Source organism: Calonectris borealis, chromosome 2 (genome assembly GCF_964195595.1).
Source record: "Calonectris borealis chromosome 2, bCalBor7.hap1.2, whole genome shotgun sequence".
NCBI classification, from domain to species: Eukaryota; Metazoa; Chordata; class Aves; order Procellariiformes; family Procellariidae; genus Calonectris; species Calonectris borealis.
The window spans coordinates 168466394-168484626 of NC_134313.1; the positions used below are offsets into that span (position 1 = coordinate 168466394).

General features: G+C 47.5%; 1 protein-coding gene across 1 annotated transcript in view; it reads right to left on the minus strand.

Moving 5' to 3' along the window:
- Positions 1 to 2020: 2020 nt before the first annotated feature.
- WNT3A (Wnt family member 3A) overlaps positions 2021 to 18233 on the minus strand; it is an 87937-nt gene continuing 71724 nt past the window's right edge. Inside the window, exons 3-4 of the mRNA XM_075144360.1 lie at positions 5464 to 5729; positions 2021 to 2500 (exon numbers count right to left, since the gene is read on the minus strand). Of these exons, the coding sequence (XP_075000461.1) occupies positions 2021 to 2500; positions 5464 to 5729 (746 nt within the window). The remainder of the gene's footprint in view (positions 2501 to 5463; positions 5730 to 18233) is intronic.

Sequence of the window (18233 nt, forward strand, 5' to 3'; positions counted from 1 at the left end):
GAATAGTCCCAGGAGACGCCATGACTCAGAGTCAACCCTTGGAGGCATCGTTTCCTCCTCCTTTCTCTCTGATGGGATTAAGCTCTGTTCCCTGCCTCTTCTGCATACTCCCTCCTTTGGTTCCCTGACATGCAGAGACACAAGAGCACTCTGATTTCTCTACACAGACATCCAGGTGTGAACTAGCCAACAGCCATGATTACATTGCCATGAAAAGACTCTTGTGGATCACTGGGAGTTAGATCATGCCCCATTTCCCTTCCTGTACTGAAGAGAAAGAAAAAACGCCAATCCATTGTCCTTTTCCCAAGATAGGAACCTAAAGGTATGGGTAAGGCAAAGAGGACACAGGACAAGTGCATCTGAGGCTAAATAGTCTACAACTCCATGCTTGATTACCACTCATTTATGCCAGTATCAACCAGGAATAACTCAAGCAGAGTTACAGTGCTGTAAATACCAAGGTGATGGGCTGAGATTCATGCCTGATACCCACATGGCTGAAGGAAGCCCTGATGCCCACGGAGGAGGTGAGAGTTGTTTCTGTAAACTGGCAATCCTGATCTGAAATCAGAAGTAGAGCAGCATGCAAAGACGGGGAGTCAGAGGTGAACAGCAGAGATGGGGCAGCGCTGCAAAGTTGGGGTTGGGCTCCATGTCCAAAATCGCCCAAAATTCTGGGCTGGTTCAGAGTCTGGGTTTTGTGCATTTTAATCTGTGCCACTTTTAGAGACGGGAATGACTGTAGAAATTAGGTGTGGAACAAAATTTGGCTCGAGTCTGAAACTGTTCCAGCTTGGGGGGAGTGGTGGTGGTGGGTTGGTTCACCGTCATGTAAGTCAATAGGTGACAAGCAGTCCTTCAGAGTCATGTTCCTGACAGACTTGTGGTCTAAGGGTTTTGCTAAGTGCCCAGGGGAAAGCCTGCATGAAGTGCAGAGAGCGGATGGAGTAAGTGCACTTTCCACTGTTGGTGACGGCGTTCTCTGATGAGGTGGGAGGGGTAAACACTTTCCCTTTCCTCCTCTACGGGAACAATCTGGGATGCTGAGGAGCTGGATGTCCTACACCCAGCAGCGAGTGTCCAGCCCCAGGAGACTCGCTCTGCACCGCATGTTTCCAAGGAAGGCTTGTTGGCTAAGCCACATGCCGGGCCACGGCTGGAGCAACATCTCCCTTTGTGGGATTGTCTCCTTCTCAATGCACACACCGAGTCCTCTTCACTTCACATATCAGGCACTGAACTTTTCCATACTGTGCACATCACCTGTGTGCCAGCAGGGCATTTGCAGGAAACCATCAGCAGTTCTCTCTCTTCTCTCCCTCTCCTTCTCCCTCCCTCCCTCCCTACAGGTGTCACTGAATCCTATGTCAAAACTGGCAGAAGCTACTACGCTAAAAAGTTCACGTGAAGAGCCTGCCCACTCTACAGCTCTATTATATATTTGTAGACTTCTCTGGTTCCAGGGCAAAAGCAAAGGAGTATTTGCATTATTTTTTTAAAAAAATCATTAATTTATCTGCTTTTATTTCTTTTGCTGCTGTTGTTGTTGCTCATTTTATACACAGAGTCTGGCCATTTGGGTATGTAGGTAGATCTCAGAAAGCTTATTGCTGCTGTCCAACACAGCCTCTGCCTGGCTGAGGGAAAAGGAGATACTTAGGAAGATGCAAGTCTTTCAAAGGACACTTAATCACACGAGTCACTTCAGGTGGGTGAGAGCAGAGCAAATCCATGCTTTTGCTGATGCTCTTCTTTCCAGCTCTGTGTTGTCGGCTGGTTGAAAAACCGCTGTCTCCTACTGGAGGCATCATTGGGGCGTAACTTGTGTGACTGCCAGATGTACCTCAGGATAGCCCAGAAGTCATTAGACCTATTCTATCCAACCAGTTTTAGCCTTTTTTTAAGTTTTTATTCTTTTAATATCAAAAAAGTAGACTTCTCTCATGTCTGCAACCTCAGAGGAAGTAGGCTCGAATCCATTTCTCCACTTGGAGCCCAGCGAAGGGTTTTGCCTGCTTTATTTGCACGTGTGGACATCGTAGACTCGTATGCACTCCTGGCAGCGGACGTAGCAGCACCAGTGGAAGATACAGTGACACTTCTCTTTCCGTTTCTCAGTCCTTGTGTTGTGCCCGCGGCCGCAGCACAAAAGGTCGCAACCATCAATCCCATGGGAAGTAACATTACAGATCCTGTCACGGGTCCCAAAGGAACCTGTCTCAGGGTTGGGCTCACAAAAGTTTGGTGAGTTCTCGTAGTAAACCAGGTCCTTCTCAGTTGGAGCCTTGAAGAAGTTGTATTTGGGCCTGAGGGTCTCGACCCAGCCACGGGATTCTCGATGTTTTTCCACCACCATTTCAGAAGCGCTATCGTACTTGTCCTTGAGGTAGTCACCGATGACCCTGAAGTCTGGCTGAGACCACCAGCAGGTCTTCACTTCGCAGCTGCCTGAGAGGCCGTGACATTTGCACTTAAGATGCATGAGTTCAATAATAGACTGAAAAAGAGGAGAGGAAAGGCAAAGAAGACGGAAGACATTAGCCTGTAATCAAAACACATATTGCATTCTGCTACTTAGCCAGGATTTCCTAAAGAATTGCAGTGTTTTCACAGATATATTTACACACTTATCCCCCAGTCAATGCCCTGCACAGATGCTGCATCTGAGGCAGATAAAACCTCCGCAATTGTATTGTTTTCAGTGACTACCTCTGATTCCTACCCCAACTTTGAGCATCTACCAAGTGCTTTCACTAAGGGCTGAAGTGATTTCTGGGCATACCAACTTCTATCTTATCAATGTTCATGGGTGAATATTGCAGTCCTGTCACCCAGGAACACAACTCAGACACATCTAGGCAGAGAAGCGAAGAACACAGAAATCTTCTAAAAAAAAGTTTTTGTAAATGAAATATACAGCTATTCTATTGGAAATTAAAGAAATATGAAATGTCCTAACGACCTAGTCCAGAATTCCATCTTCTATGTGTGTTTTCATTAAGCAAATGAGATTCTAGCCTTGCTTGTGGCTATGTTCAGAAACCTGAAAAGTAATGTATTTTTATTTTTAAGCCAGACTTACAATTTTTCTAAAACCATTTCAAAGAAAAAATTAGGAGTCCAACTTTTGATTTTGAAAGGCTTGAACTTCAACAAAAAACACTGTTCTGGAATAAATGCAAAGGTGATTATTGATCCCAGAAATTTGCTATTTGCTTTTACCTCTTATGAAATTAGTCTAAAGTTTTCTAGAGGTGTTGCCCTCCAGTATTCTGAGGTGGGAGACAGCCTTATGCAACTTACTTGATAATCTGCTTTTTCAGACTGATCAGCAAATTTCCAGGTACGTGAACAGACTAGTGCCAGCCTGAGTCCAAAAGATTTGCCATGAATCAGCACCTTGGTGTTCACCAGGTGCTTTCCTGTGTTATTTACGGAGTATCACCCGCCGCAAAGGAGGTTGTAATTAGCGATGAGAGAGAACCACAAAACGTTTGGTTCATATAATCATGCTGAACTTAATCAAAGCTTCTGGCGTAGTGGTAGGGTTGGAGTTCATATGGGAACTAATATGAAACATTGCCTATGGCTCAGGTTTAGCTGGAAACACTTGAGTATGGAGACCTGGAAGAGCTACCCCATGAGTGTTGGCAGGATGAGAATGGAAAACACTAGTGCTACGATTTCAGATAATGGTGTGACATCTGCTCTCTAATCTTTGACATCTGTAAAATGTCCGAAAATAACTCAGTGTCAAGTAACAAGACTTACAGTAAAAAGACCTCTGCGTGCCTGTGATCACAGGGATGTTTGCTCAAAGCTCAATTTTTCCAAAAATTCTCACTTTAAGGCAAATCTTTTCCACTCTACCCAGCTTCTCCACAGTCCTATTTGTCTCATTATCTATCCCAGCAACTGCCACGAGCAATGCACGATATCTTGGGATACCTGGGATAATTTGGGCCAATGCTGGCGGAAACCACATGATTGCTTGTAGTCATCTACATTGCAGACAATTTTTGTTTCTGGTGGTATTTCATTTTGAAAGGTTGCATCCCCTATTTCAGAACAGCTCTCCTGTGGTGTGAGGTGGGATAACTCCATGGTGGGATAACTCCACCGGGTTGGACGGTGTCCACCTGAGGAGCTCACACTGAAGTCCTAGCCTGCCTGAGGACAGCTGTTTCCTAGCACAGCGCAAATGTGGTGGCTTTGCTGTAGCTCACTGCACAGTCATATGTCCTCTAGACATGTGTAAGGCCTTCTGCTGAGGGAACAAGACCATATTAATCTCTTCTGAATACAGTGAGGTACCTTCCACTGAGGGATAAGATCTCTCAAGTTTACTACATGAGAAAAAATGCTGCTATATCAGAGAAGCTGCGGCATGGTCTCCATTAGCAAGAGCTTTGTGGTTCAGTTTCACAAATTGTTTCCCATAGATTACATTCTTCTGGCATTTATGGGCTCATCTCATTCCTGAGATGAAAAAGAGAATGTCCTCTTACTAGGTTTGTTCCACCTTATGGAAAAGATTTACTGTGTACGAGGCAGTCACTGTGATGAGGGCAAGATTTTGTGCTTTCTGTTCCCTTATACATTTTGCTCCATGACTGTTTGAAGTGAAAACACATTAGCTGGCTTTGGGGCATGGTCCAAGTTTAATCAGGAGGTACCAGAGTCACATTCCCTCTTATTTTCTTTAAATATTCCCTGGGAAATAGAACAGTGTTGAGAAGAGGGGTGGTTGGAAGTGCTCTGCTGCTCTTCCCCACCCTCAAGCCTACAGAGCAGTGGGTGATCCCAGGGGAATGGACAGTTGCACTCAAACTAGGATTCAGTTGCCACAACACAGGCATCTAACGCCATTTGTGAGCTCAAGGCATCAGTGCAAAGATGGCAGAGGACCTGCAGGAGACACACTGTCTTTCCCAGCCCAAGGACAGGCTGAATATTTCAGGATATCTCAGTTTATACTAAAATGCATTTGCTTAAGCGCTGAATCCTTCCCATAAACCCTGGTCCATGTCTCTTAACTTCAGATGTCTCCAGTACAGACTTCTCTGGCTGTACAGCTCACCTTCCTACAGCCAAAGGAGGGGAACAGGCACAGTTAGGGCATGGTTAACTGGGCTATTTCAAATGTCTGTTTGAAGCTGGGATGAAATCCCATCCTTGACCTGTCTGTCTTGATTCATTCTCCCTAAAAAAGCTCTGGACAACTGACTCCAAGGTAGACATTTACATCTGGGTGGGTGAATTTACTTATAGTTTTCAAGGATCAGGTACATCGGTCACCTCCCTGACAAGAACTATCATAAGGCAGGTATCATCGTTTCATGATGTAAAACTGCCCAGATTTATGTTTGGTTATTCCCCTCGGTTCCCTCCCACTGTTCATTATGGCAGGTAAGAAAAGATTAAAGGGAGATCGAGAAAGGTGAAACTAAATGTCCTTACGGTCCTTCCAGCTTCGTTGTTGTGCCTGTTCATGGCTGACCGAGCGTCTGGTCTGTTCTCTCGGGCATCCGCAAATTCCCGAGACACCATGCTCCCAAACTCCACGTCCTCGCTGCAGCCCCCCCATTTCCAGCCTTCCCCAGGAGAGCCTTTGTGGCGGGTGTCACAGCCGCAGATGGTGGCCGAGCCCTCGGCGCAGGATCTGGTCACCGCGAAAGCCACTCCAGCAGAGGCAATGGCATGGACAAAGGCTGATTCCCTGGTAGCTGTGAAAGAGAGAAATCAATGAATGGGAAGGGACCACGCATGGCTTTGATCAGCCCTGTGAACACCTTCTCTCTAGGGCATGGCAGAAGACCAGGAAACTCTCCTCCTCCCTGTGGTCCGGCTTGGACCTACTCCAAAGACATTTTCTTATACTAGGAAATAAGCTCCTGTGCAGACAGGACCAGGCTTGATTCAAGGCCACTGAGGTCAGTCAAGAAGTTTTGACTAAGGTCATCCTAAGGTCTTAGGATAGGGCTACAGCAAAATAAAAAGCAGTGCAAACCTGAGTTTCAGGGGCCATATAGAATGTACTATATGGTACTTTGCAGGCGATACACCACATAGCCATACCCTGAGCTGCAGTCTTGGCTTCAGATGCACAGAACTTGGTCTATGTTCCCAATACATGGAAAATGCAGGTCCCCTACACTTAAGGAAGCTACTACACTTAGCCTCCATCCTTAGTGGTGGGACCAGCACCAGGTAAAGCACCTCCTCCTCCTTGACTGGGAGAACTAGTGATGACTGGAAGATAGGAAAATGCCAGGACGGCCAGATATTCCCCAATCCTCACTATGTAAAGTAAACATTGTCCCCACCCTCCATCCTGAAGCCACCTTCTTTTTCCTAGGCTGCCTAGCTCGCTTAGAGACAGTGTTCAATGTATGGAATCTCGCATCTATCCAAAGTTTTGCTCACTTGCCTAATTAAGGTCCCTGCCAAGGAGATGGGAAATGAGCTTTTCTTCTCTGCCCATTGCCTCAGAATGGTGGGTGGGATCAGCCAAAAGATGTCATGGTTAAGGTCCAAGGAGCCTTAGTCTCGGTGGAGACTTTTCTTCATAGCCTTTCATCCTAGTCGGAGCTGGGTGGGGAAGAGCAGCTCAGCATTAGCCTGGCTTTTCCAGATGCCAGTACTTTTGCTACACTGTGCCAAAATGAAAACCAAACATCTCAAACTGCTTTGCAAATGGGGAATATACCAAAATACCAGTTTTCATTCCCGCCCCTCCTGTTTTGGTCCCATTATGTTTCTTCACTCACTAGAAATGACCCTGGATTTCAACACCACACCTCAGAAAACACTACTGCAATGCTTTTTGGCTTCAGCAAAATGGCATTTTTATCATGAACAGGGCTACTCTCAAACGCTTGAGGCAATTCTAAGAAGACACAACGATTCTGATAACTGGCCTCCCTTAACCTCCTATACCATTCCGCACACGAGCTCACCTCACGCCTATAGACCTGATAGCCAAGAAAGCATGTTGTCTCTGACACCTTTCAGATGATTAGGCTAGGACAGTGTTGAAATATGAATGGATTCATAAAGGCAGAAGGTCAGGTTTTCAGTTGATGCAGCTTCACCAGCTTCTACTGAGCTTTGCATCAGCTGACAAGTGGCCTACTCAAAACCACTCAAACCTTCTCTGCACCATATTTTGCTGATCTGAGCTTTCCCTGGGCATTTTGGCTTAATCTTTACCTTCTAGATGCTTCCAGGCTTTACTAACGCGAAAAGATTTTAATATGCCAAGCCAAAAAGCCAACATGTTCTCAGGGAGAAATCAAAAGTGCATGCTTGCAGAGCAGTCCCGGCTGGATTGAAGGCTTAAGCAAGAACTTGTGCAGCACTGCTTCACTTTGGGAAGACTACCAAATACAACAATATGCAAATCAAATAATGTGCATGAACTTACAAGCCGAAGGTATGAGCAATGTCCTGGAACATGTTGTCAATACGCATCTTGAGGTTAGTAAGTCACCAAGGGCTAGAACCAAAAAAGGAAAATGCAGGAACCCTCAGTTCCACAATGTGATTTTGAAAAACCCTTGTTCAGCATCTGTCCAGCCTGGAGGATCCCAACTTCCTGCAAATGGTGACCATGCAGTTCCTGAGCTGTGTGAAAGCTCAGCTTTTGAGCATGAACAAATAAGTCTACGAGGACTGGGGACTTGACGTCTTGCACTTGCCTAAGCCCAGGTGGGATCCAGAAATCAAATCTTGGGGGTGGAGAGCTTCGTATGATGTCTCCAAGGACATTGATGACCAGCCCTGGGGTCTGTGAAAGGCAAAGGCTTCTTGTAGAAGCCAGTCAGATAAGCTGGTGGGATGAATGCCATTACCCTCTGGTAGGGAGGTAGAGGGTATAGTGCCTGACCAGAGAAGAGCTGACACACCTTCCACCTCCTCCCATTGTGCCCTAAATAACCTTGAAACCTTTTGATATGCTGCTATGACATGGACAGGAGAGGAAGATGATAATTCTTCCTCTTCTTCTTCCCCCTTCTATCTGACAGCTGTAGTGGTTAAAGCACGTTGCTTGGGTAGGTTAGCTCTCATCTCTTGGGAATCACCCCTTCCTCTGCTCAGGAGAGACCTGATCCAGGCCTTTGGCTATTTGGAAAGGTGCTGTAGGTGCTGAACTGATGTTTGCAAACGCGATGGAGAGCCCCTGTGCCTTGCCATGCTGGGACTGAAAAGAAAGCATCTACAGCCATGGTGTTTGTGTGCAGAAAACCTTCTCCTGCGTAAGTATGAGAGGAGTGGCTGTGGCTTAGGAGTCCACAGGTCATGGATCCCACCTGGGCTTCAGCAGGAGCCATTAGCTCAGAAGAGAGGTGTTTGTGCATACAGGTGCAGAGCTCACCAAAACCTAGGGAGCTTCAGGCAGCGCAGCCAGAGGGTCTGCATTTGCCAGGACTTGGTCGCAGCTGAACAAGGAATTACAGGAGGACAGCTTTGGTTGTGGATACCCAATCCTAAATCCCAGGTCCGTTACCTACACTCTCCCTTACTGAAAGCCTACAGCTCCAGGAGGGTATTGATAGGATTTGCCTTAAGAAGCACCGATTATACTCAGCTCTCCTCTTCCCAGAAAGAGCCCAATGCTTTTTACAGCCTGTATATGCCGTAATCACTCCCCTGCTTTTGAAATGCAGCCACCCCTGGGGTGGAGTGCAGCCACCACTTAACAGCACACAACAGGAAGCAAATAGCATTGTATCTGATCGTAACTACCTGGGGAATGTAGGCAGGCAGAGCAAAGAAGCTGAGATCTGGCCCCGGGCACTGAGGTTAGGAGTTTGTCTCTTGAGAAAGTTGCAGCCGATCTCTTAATGACTCCACAAAATTAGGGCACTGGGTTTACATCTCCTACCCCTAACTTAAGGCACCGAGTTCAATATTGACGCAGATGGAAGAGTGCCATCGCGTGAATCACGTCCTGCCACCTCCGAAGTTATAGGACTGTCCTCCGATTACTAAGCAGACCTGACCCTGCTGAGCATTGAAGAGCTCCCCAGGTTGTAGCCAGAGGCGGTGTGGCTGCAGGAATGGAGAAGGAGTGTATAGAGATACAGATAAGCAGAAGGAAAGCATGCACTTGTAATGGAAATGAGGGGTTATTAAGGTGCCATATAAAAATGCAAGAGACTTAGCAAAGATAACAGGAAAGTGCAGTATATTTGTCAGGTCGCCTCATTCCTCTCTGGGTGGTTCTGGTAGCAGGAGACGAGCAGCTCGTTCTGACTTGAAGAGAGCTTCTGGAAAGTCATCCGGCAAGAGAAGGTTAATAGGGACTAATACCTCATGGGGATGTTGACTTAAGAGCATTTTAACCACTTTGTTTTCAGTGCAACGCAAGGTCACCAAAGCTCTGGCTTCAGCTTGTTTAATTCCTGCCTGCTTCCGAGTTTCCCTGCAGGGCTTAGAGACTTGGATGGCTGGTGCTCCAAGGTACCCTGTTCTGGACCCTTTTTGGGGGGTTGGCTATCAGTGAAAAAGGTGCTGAGACTTACGGAGGGCCTTTAGGGATGCTTTGTAGCTGCCTCCTAATGCAGAGGTCTCCAAGTCACTGGTCACTTCTGGAAATTGTTTCCTAAGGACCCCGGTCTGTGAAGCTGAGAGCCTGAATGTCCTGTGCAGAACACCTCTGACCACCCTGTCTCAGCAACGGAAACATTTTGCGATGCAAAAACATGCGGCCGAGCAGTATCAATATGAGAATTCAGAGGCCTGAGGATGAGGTGACCTAAGATTTGATTTCCTGCTTTCGCGGGGCTTTTTTATGTGACTTTGGGCAAATCCTTTAGTCAGTCTGTGCTTCCACTTCCTTATCCATACACCCAAGGACAATCCTGCTTATCTCCTCAGGAGCCTGCAATGCTAAATTCAGTGATGTCTTCAGAATCGTGGGCAGAAGGTGTTGGAGCTGAACAGAGGGTCATCAAGTTGTGCGATGAAGGCAAATGAATAATCGCATAAATATCTCAACTGTCTAATATATGAAACCTGCTCTCATGTGTTCTTCTGCGCAGACAGTGACTTATTTTCCTTGAATCTTTCTCTGAATGACTAAATGATTAACCCTAGGTCAGGTAGATAACCCAGATATGTGGGAGGAAGTACTATGGTGATGTAGAAGGATGAACATAGCGGTTTATTTTGGTCTTAAAAAGCTACAGTCCCTTTTTACCATCTTTGTACCATAGTACTGAGCCCTGTTGTCCCCACTCTTGACACCCTGAATCTTTCTTTCCTCCCTGCATAGTGGCCTGGTGGTAACAGCAGGTTCCTGGGACAGGGCAACGCAACCCTCCTTCAGGTGTGTGGGAGCTGAAGTTGCAAGTCCTGTGTCCTGGACCACAACTCAAAGAATTAGGTGGTATTTTAGAAAGGGGCACCGCATTTTCCACTGACTGCTCTTTAAAAGAAAGCAGAGAGATCTGTGCAGTCTTAGAAAGAAAAAAAGAAAGAAAGGAACAAAGAAAGAAAGAGAAGAAGGAAGGGAGCAAGGAAGGAAAGAAGATGTCTTGGTTGAAGTGGTTCTGGGCTGGACATCTTGCAAGGAAGGAAGATGTACAGCTGGAGCAGCCAAGCAGTAGAGATGTACAGCCAAGCAGTAGAGATGCACCCTGCTCTAAGGGTTTTCCACTCAGCATGCCACTTTTCTAGATGGTCCTCCTGCAGGTGTGGAAGCTCCTTTGCAAAGGGAACCTTCATGTCTCCAGGACAGCTACTGACTCTGCTCTGTGGAGACAAATCTTCCATGCCAACAACCCTTTCTGCCCAGGACCTTGTCACCATCCTTTTTGAAACATAGAGTGAAACTTGGAGTGAAACACTGACTTAATGCATTCTTGGGCTGGATAATATATAAACAACATGGAAAAGAATAGAATTGTCCCATATTGCTCCTGGAGATGTATGGTAGTGAAGGAAAGAGTTCCCACATCTTCGCCACTCCTCCCAGCCATCGTTAGCATGTCTGCTCTTGAATACAGGATCCTACTCCCAGTTCCACACTAGGAAAGACACTGCAATGGTGCGGCTGTAAGCCTTGAATTTCTGACACCACAGACTTCTTGAGTGCTCTTGGGAGAGTCACTTAGCAAGCGGGGTAAAATGGAGAAAATATCATATCTGCTTAGCAGGACTGCGGGGCGGAGACCTGCTGTTTTCGCTGAGCTTCATTTTTCAAAGCTAAAAGACAAGAGAAAGCTACCTGTTGTGTCAGCTATTTCAGACACCCAGACACCCATCTCTGAGGGGCTGAAGGTGTAAAGTCTTTCCAACATTTGTCTGGTAGGGCATGTACCCAGGGAGTGTGAGAAAGGGTTTCAATTCCCTCCTTGGCTCGAGGGGATACAAACCCACAGCTGTCATGTTAGGATTTGCACAACAGTTGACACTACATTGACTCTGGGTTAAAAAAAAAAGTAAAATCTAAATAAACCCCAAGAACCAAGGAACTGGAAATAAAACTGGGGGCAGACTAGTGCTTCTGGTATTTGGAGCCAGCACAGCCCTGCCTCTTACACTGGGAGCCTGTCCTAACAGCTCCATTTCCCCCTGATTACTGTGGTTGGGGTCCTTCTTGCAGGTTAGACATCATGGGGATTGCAGGGGAGGAAGGCATTGTCCAATGGAGGAAGATGGTAAGGAATTTGTGAAGTGAGCTTTGAGAGTTTTGGAAGCCTCACTCAGGTGAGGTGAATTTTGTTTCCGACTGTAGTATAAAGAGGACTACCCAGCTGCTATCAGCACACTGTGGTTTCCTCCTTGAATCCATCAAGAAAGCCATCTTACCTAGATGTGGGAGGAGAGCTGTGCCGTTCCCTTGTGGGGAGGGTCACCCATAAACACCTCCATGGTGAAAGCTAAACCAGAAGGGCTTGAATGAAAGGCCATGTTGCACCACTTTGGATGAAAAAGAAGGATGCCAGAAAAGATTAATACCAAATGCTCCTCACCATGGATGCAGGAGCTGAAGCACTGATGATGTAAAAGTCAGTGCCTGCTCCTTATTTGCAACTACACTGAAGCCAAGGCTGGAGGAAAGCCTCAGCTCTGAAGGGTACCTCTCAGAGCTACCTTGAGCCAAAGCCTTATCAGCTGTTAAGTAGATGGTGACCCCCAGGAGAAGTGGGTTTCTTTAGGCTGACACTGACAGCCTTGCAGGCGCAGCTACTTTCTGAATAACAGAAGTGAAATCCACTGGGACTGGTGAGTCAGAGCTCACAGGAGCTGCAAAAACGTATGCAGACATCACTATTGGCTTATACTAACATGAACGACATTGTCTGCTGGCCCTGAAATCTGTGTGCAGGATAAGCAAGGACCACCTGCAAGCAATGCAGCCTTGCTTATCCTAGATACCAGCAGAAGATACTCCAGTCCCTCAGCCCAGCTGGCCTCTGTGCTAAACTTGCCAACCAGCAGATCCCTCAGAGCCAAGAACCGAGGGTTCAGGACATGGGGATGATGTCCCCCACCTTACGATGCTCTTTGCACTGAAGGTGGCTTATAAGAAAGATGGGGACAGATTTTTTAGCAGGGCCTGTTGTGACAGGACAAGGGGGAATGGTTTTAAACTAAAAGAGGGGAGACTCAGACTAGGTATAAGGAAGAAATTTTTTGCAATGAGGGTGGTGAAACCCTGGCACAGGTTGCCCAGAGAGGTGGTAGATGCCCCATCCCTGGAAACATTCAAGGTCAGGTTGGACGGGGCTCTGAGCAACCTGACCTAGTTGAAGATGTCCCTGGTCATTGCAGGGGGGTTGGACTAGATGACCTTTAAAGGTCCCTTCCGACCCAGACCATTCTATGATTCTATGGTCCTAAGGAATGACGGGTCACATCTTAGAGCACAGGACATATTTCTCCCTGGGGAAAGGAGGAGGGAAGGTGGGGAAAAAATGTTAAAAGGCGCTTTTTTTGTGTGTGTGTGTGATCACAAAGAAGCAAATTGTTTGCCAATCAGAACTATTAAGTATTGGCATGGCACCAGGTGAAGACGGGGAACAGGGAACCCCTTGGCACACACCGGCTGGCAGATCCATCCATGCTCCAGAGACAGTGCCCAAGTGCTGGAGGGGAACAAGCGTTGTTCCCATCATAGAGGAAGAGGAGGAGGAGGATCACAGAGGTGTCACCGCTGCTGTGAACTTGACAGTGCTTGTGGGGAAAATACTGGGAACGTTGGAAACAAAATATTGGCTCTCATGGCCTTGGAGACAGACGAGCTTCAGTTTCACCACATTCCTCTCGATTGTAGCAATAGAGGATCCCATCTCAGATAAGCCAATTGAAAGGGTTTTACATAAGCTGTCTGGCTCAGCCTCAAGCTTCCTTCAGCTCCTGTCCGCAGAAGCCCCTGTTTCCAGTGTTCATATTTCCCCTGACCCATCCTCACCAACCTCAACATGTTGGTCTCCTGCAACATCTCCAGCATCTCCTGGCACCGAAGGCTCCTCAATTACCCCCTTACCCCTTAACAGGGGATCCTTGTACCATGCTTGCTGTTTGCTTTCAAAGATGCACCTTCTACCCATTAGGAAAGGTGGAGAGGAGCAAGTTGTGGCCTTGGATGTGCTCAACACAAGGACTATAAAAGGAGGGGACAAGTCAGGGGTGAATCATTCCATAGAGCACATTCTGAAATTCGACAGCACGTGCTGCATTCATACCAGCTATATTGGAAAATGCTTTCCAAAGTCAAAGCTTTAGGAAGAGATCCTGAGCTTCTTTAAAGCTTTCATTTCTTTACTTGATGTCACTCCCAAGTCTAAACACCAAGCAGCCAAGTGCCCTGACCCTGATTTTCTGCTCGATCACAGCAGCATCAGTCAGGAAGTCCTTGTTGTTACTCTGAGAAGACTCTGGAGGCTTTAGGAATATCAGGGCCTGGTGGCTGTCTCACCCGGTGGGCTACAAATGATGCACAAAGTCCCTCTCTGGACACGAGTGACTCCGAAATGCTGCCTCAGTTTCTCCGTTTGCAAAAATTGACAAAATTCATATATCAGGGCACGTAAAAAAACACTCATAAATTCATTCAAATGGTGATCACTATTGTCTGACACCACAGACCACATCTGGCATACTGTCCATACAAGACAGAGACAGAAAGCTCAACTTACACTCCATAGCCTGAGCTTTGTGCATCCTTTCAGCCTACAACATTACAGAGGAGAGGGGCAAACGGGAGGACTCTTCTCCTCACCCAGTACTGCATGATGCCTTATTACCTAGGAGTGATGCGTATGCTTGGATCACTCTTTTTCCACAGGGCCTTCCATGAGAACATCAGTACCTCGAGCAGCCTCTGTGCAGAGCTGTGTGGACGTGGCTACTTTCTTATCAGCACCTCATCTGGGCTTATAGCCATTATAGGTCTTGGCAATAGCTCCAGGACTTTCCAGAGCAGCTCTGCATTGCACAGAGAAGACAAGTCTAGAGCTATATAAACCCTTATCTATCTTGTCCAGAAGAGCATGATTGCGTGGGATCCTTTGGACAAGAGCAGAGCCTAAATGATGCAGAAGGCTCACTAAGCCCATTCCTCGAAGATCTGTTTGTAAGACTACAGTCTTGGGGTAGATTTACAAACTGACCTGAATGATTTGGAGCCATATACCAGTGAAACCCAGACACCTGCTGCCGTTGTCTGGCGTGTGGGCTTGTCTCAGGTCCCTTAGTCTTTAGCAGCATTTCCCAAGCGGGTTTATCTCCAAGTCTGGGGAAGCCCGCTTTGCAAAAACAGCTTTGCAAAAACAGCGGCCTGCAGGTAATCGAGGCTTTCAGGTCGAAGCCTGAAATGGGGTAAGGGTGGCTGCAAGAGCAGGTGCAGCAGTGGGAGAAATGCAGCTTCGGAGCACCCACACTGCAGCGAGTGATGCCAGCCAGCAGCTGCCCTGCAGATCCACGCCGGGCTCTGCGTGACGCCACAGCCTATGCCCTTCTTCACAGAAAGCCATGCCAACTCCATGCCCAGCTGATTCTGCACTGTTTCTCATCAAAATCCAGCTCCGGGGTTTGTTTGACTTTTTTATCCTTTTAAAAATCAGGCCCCAAAATGCAAAGGCTTATGCAAATGCAAAGCATAATAACAAGAAGCTAACCACACTTTTGCATATCTTAAAGGAAAGGTTAGGTTTGGGTCCCATCTGTGTTTTGAACGAAGTTCTGATTGAGTTCTTGTTTCCTCTGAACCAGCATGCTAGTGTCAACACATCCCTGGGAAGATGAAAGGCCCTAAAAAGACATTTGATCAGATTAGCTGTGATTCAGATCATTGGAGGGAAATTATTAAATGGGCAATTCCTGCCAGGGAACATGAAGGCGATACAGATAAGAGGGAATGTTGGATTGAAGGAGGTTGGATTAACACAGTTGTAAAATCCTAAAGGCCAAGTTCCCCTAAAACATCTGAACACTGTTTTTTTTTTCTTTTTCTTTTTTTTTTTTTTACTTTTTTTCTGCTGGTTGCTTATGGTTATTGTTGCACCCAGCACAACAGAGCTGCAACCTCCAGCGCGGTGCTCGTGCTTCCAAACCTTTCAGGCTCTACCTGAAACAGGTAGAGCCAGATTGTCAGACGCCGGAGCAGCCCGGGAGCCTCGCGCGGTGCTGGGAGCGGGGCCGGTGCTCCCTGCCGCCCTCCGAGCCCTCGTGTGAGCCGAGGGTGGGTCGAGGGCTGGAATGCTCTCGCTAATTAGCTACTGTCAAAATAACCCCAGGTGATCGCAGGTAACCAGACCCCCAAGATAGGCAAATCAGCAGGACGGTCTGGTATCAGTAACCCAAGTCTGATACCTGCAAAGCAAACATCCCTCTATCTCTCTCTCTATCGCCCTATCTCTCTGTCTATCTAATCATTACCATGTATGTCTCCCTACCTACCCGGCTTAACGCAAGCACGTTTTATCTGTCTTTCTGTTGGCTTGGTCATGTGTGAAACACCCAGCGTCTGATCCCCCCCTCCCGCCATCCCGTAAATGCCTTCTTCTGAATATTTCATCGCCGTCTCAAGTCCTGAAACAGCACGGTCCTCTCGGTCCTTCGAACCGCCCCAAATTACCCCGACCCCTCGTCTTCCCAACGGCCGATGTCCCTGGGAGGCTCTAGACAAAAGGAAGCTGTGTGCCAATTGGGGGTTATTAGCAGAGATACAGCGCGCTCATTGTGGCAGGACTGAGTCCTTAATGAAAGGGGAAGGCGGAAAAGGAGCGGGGAAGGACTGGGGTGAAATTCTCCAGGGCGCGTTCCAGGTTAAAGGATCATTGGGGTCCCTCCTGGCCTCGAAAAAAAAGGCAAGAAGAAAAAGGCAAGCCCCAAAGACCGCTATGCAAAACAGCCACACTGGTCAATAGGATATGGGGAAGAAAAAAAAAACCAAACCAAAATTGTATTCTGTTATCAGAAGCAACATGGTCGAACAAAAGGATCGCCTTCGCCCACCTGAGAATGGAATGTGAGGCTCCATTTCGCTGCTCTGATCGTATTTGACAGCCCCCCTCGAGACTGCCTGGTTGGTATGGCAAATCGTCCTTATTACCTGCTGGGGTGAATGAATCCCCCTTTGTGCTGGCACTGTCACGCTGCATTAGGTTGACAATAGCCCGAGATATTTTATATGAAATTTGCCCTCACTTGTGATTAGCCAGCACCAACTAAGTCATAGCAACCTAGAACTATGCATTGGCCGGGCCCCGTTGTCGGCCGAAAGGGAAATCCCTATTCAAATGGTTTAATAAAACAATCTAAAGGGCGTGTGAATCGTGAAAAGCATTTTCACTTTTCTCTTTAGCTTAATCTCATGGTCGCTGGGATATTGTGCTCTGAGCAGACCCCAGCAGGGTGTGGGCTAAGGTCCCCCATCAACTTCTTTTACAGCCTCCTTTTCTGCGAGTTAATGATATACCGGTGTGATTGCCTCCCGCAGCAAGAAGAAACACGCATTTGATGAAAAGGATGGACCTCCTAACACATCCTAAATGGCAACAATTTCTCATCCAAAGGTCACAGGTCATAACCTGGATTTTGAATCACCACCCAGATCTTTTTCAAAGCCCTGCTAAAGCTGGGGGATTCTGCAAGGCCGTTTTACACACAGACACACACACACACACAGAGACATTGCATTATCTCCAGAGGTTCCTGCTCCGCTTGAGTCCTGAGTTTAGTGTTTGGAAACAATTGGATTTTCCCCCTGGTTTTGGGCTACAGTTTGCTGCCTTTCACGTCCTCTCAACCCTGGGTTGCAACGCAAGGGTTGAGACGCAAGCACAAGGCAGAGGTGGGCAATGCAGACATGCGTGGTCTGTCTGCAAGGCACCTCCTGAGCATCCCCAAAGGGTCACCCAGAGCTCAGCAGTGCCCGGGGTACAAGCAAGACCTTCGGTTGAGTCAGCAGCTGACCGTTCATCCAAAACCTGTCATGCTCCCAGCCCTGAGCATCACCTCCAGCAAGGTGTCAAGGTCTCAAAACTCTCTCCACTCGCTTGCAGGGGTGGAAAAGCTCCCCCAGTGCTGACCCCTCGATAAGCAAGATCTCCCACGCATGGGCAAGATGCAGCCGCAGAGGTGGAGTGGGGTGGGAGAAGAGAGAAGGAGAAGCGTAGGGTTCCCCTTTTGCATTTTTGCTCCTCTTCCTCGCCCGGGCTGGGAAGCAGAGGAAGGCAGCGGCGGCGGGTGTGGGGTCCCTGCAAGGCTAGCTGAAAGCCGGGTGCTCATCTTAACATTTACCTAAACAGAGGAACGCTTTGCATCTGCAAAATGAGGCTGGAAATCCCCTGTGAAATGAGCTCCCTCATGAACCTCCTGCAGCCGAGCTTCCAAGCACAAACGAAAGGTGAAGGGGAAAGCAGCACAGGAACCTGTTTTGTTTTTCCCACTTTTCTTTCCTCTTTTCTATTTCCCCCCCTTCCCATCATGAAGCCTTGCGCCGGGTGGGGGGGTTCCTCTGTAGCTTATATGTCAATATTCTCCCTCGATTTTTTCCCACCGGAGCTCAGCAAGAAGAGCGGGGCTGCAGGGAGCACGCACGATGAAAGCAGCCCAGGGTCTCACGAGGGACCCTTTTGGCTTTTGAAATCCACGTTAGTCTCTCCTAAAAGGTGTTCACACGAGCTGTGGTATGTTTCCACTGCAGCTCTCCACGTAATTGTAAGCTATCTGGGGCAAGGAGTGATTTTGTTATTATGTGCTTGTACAGTATT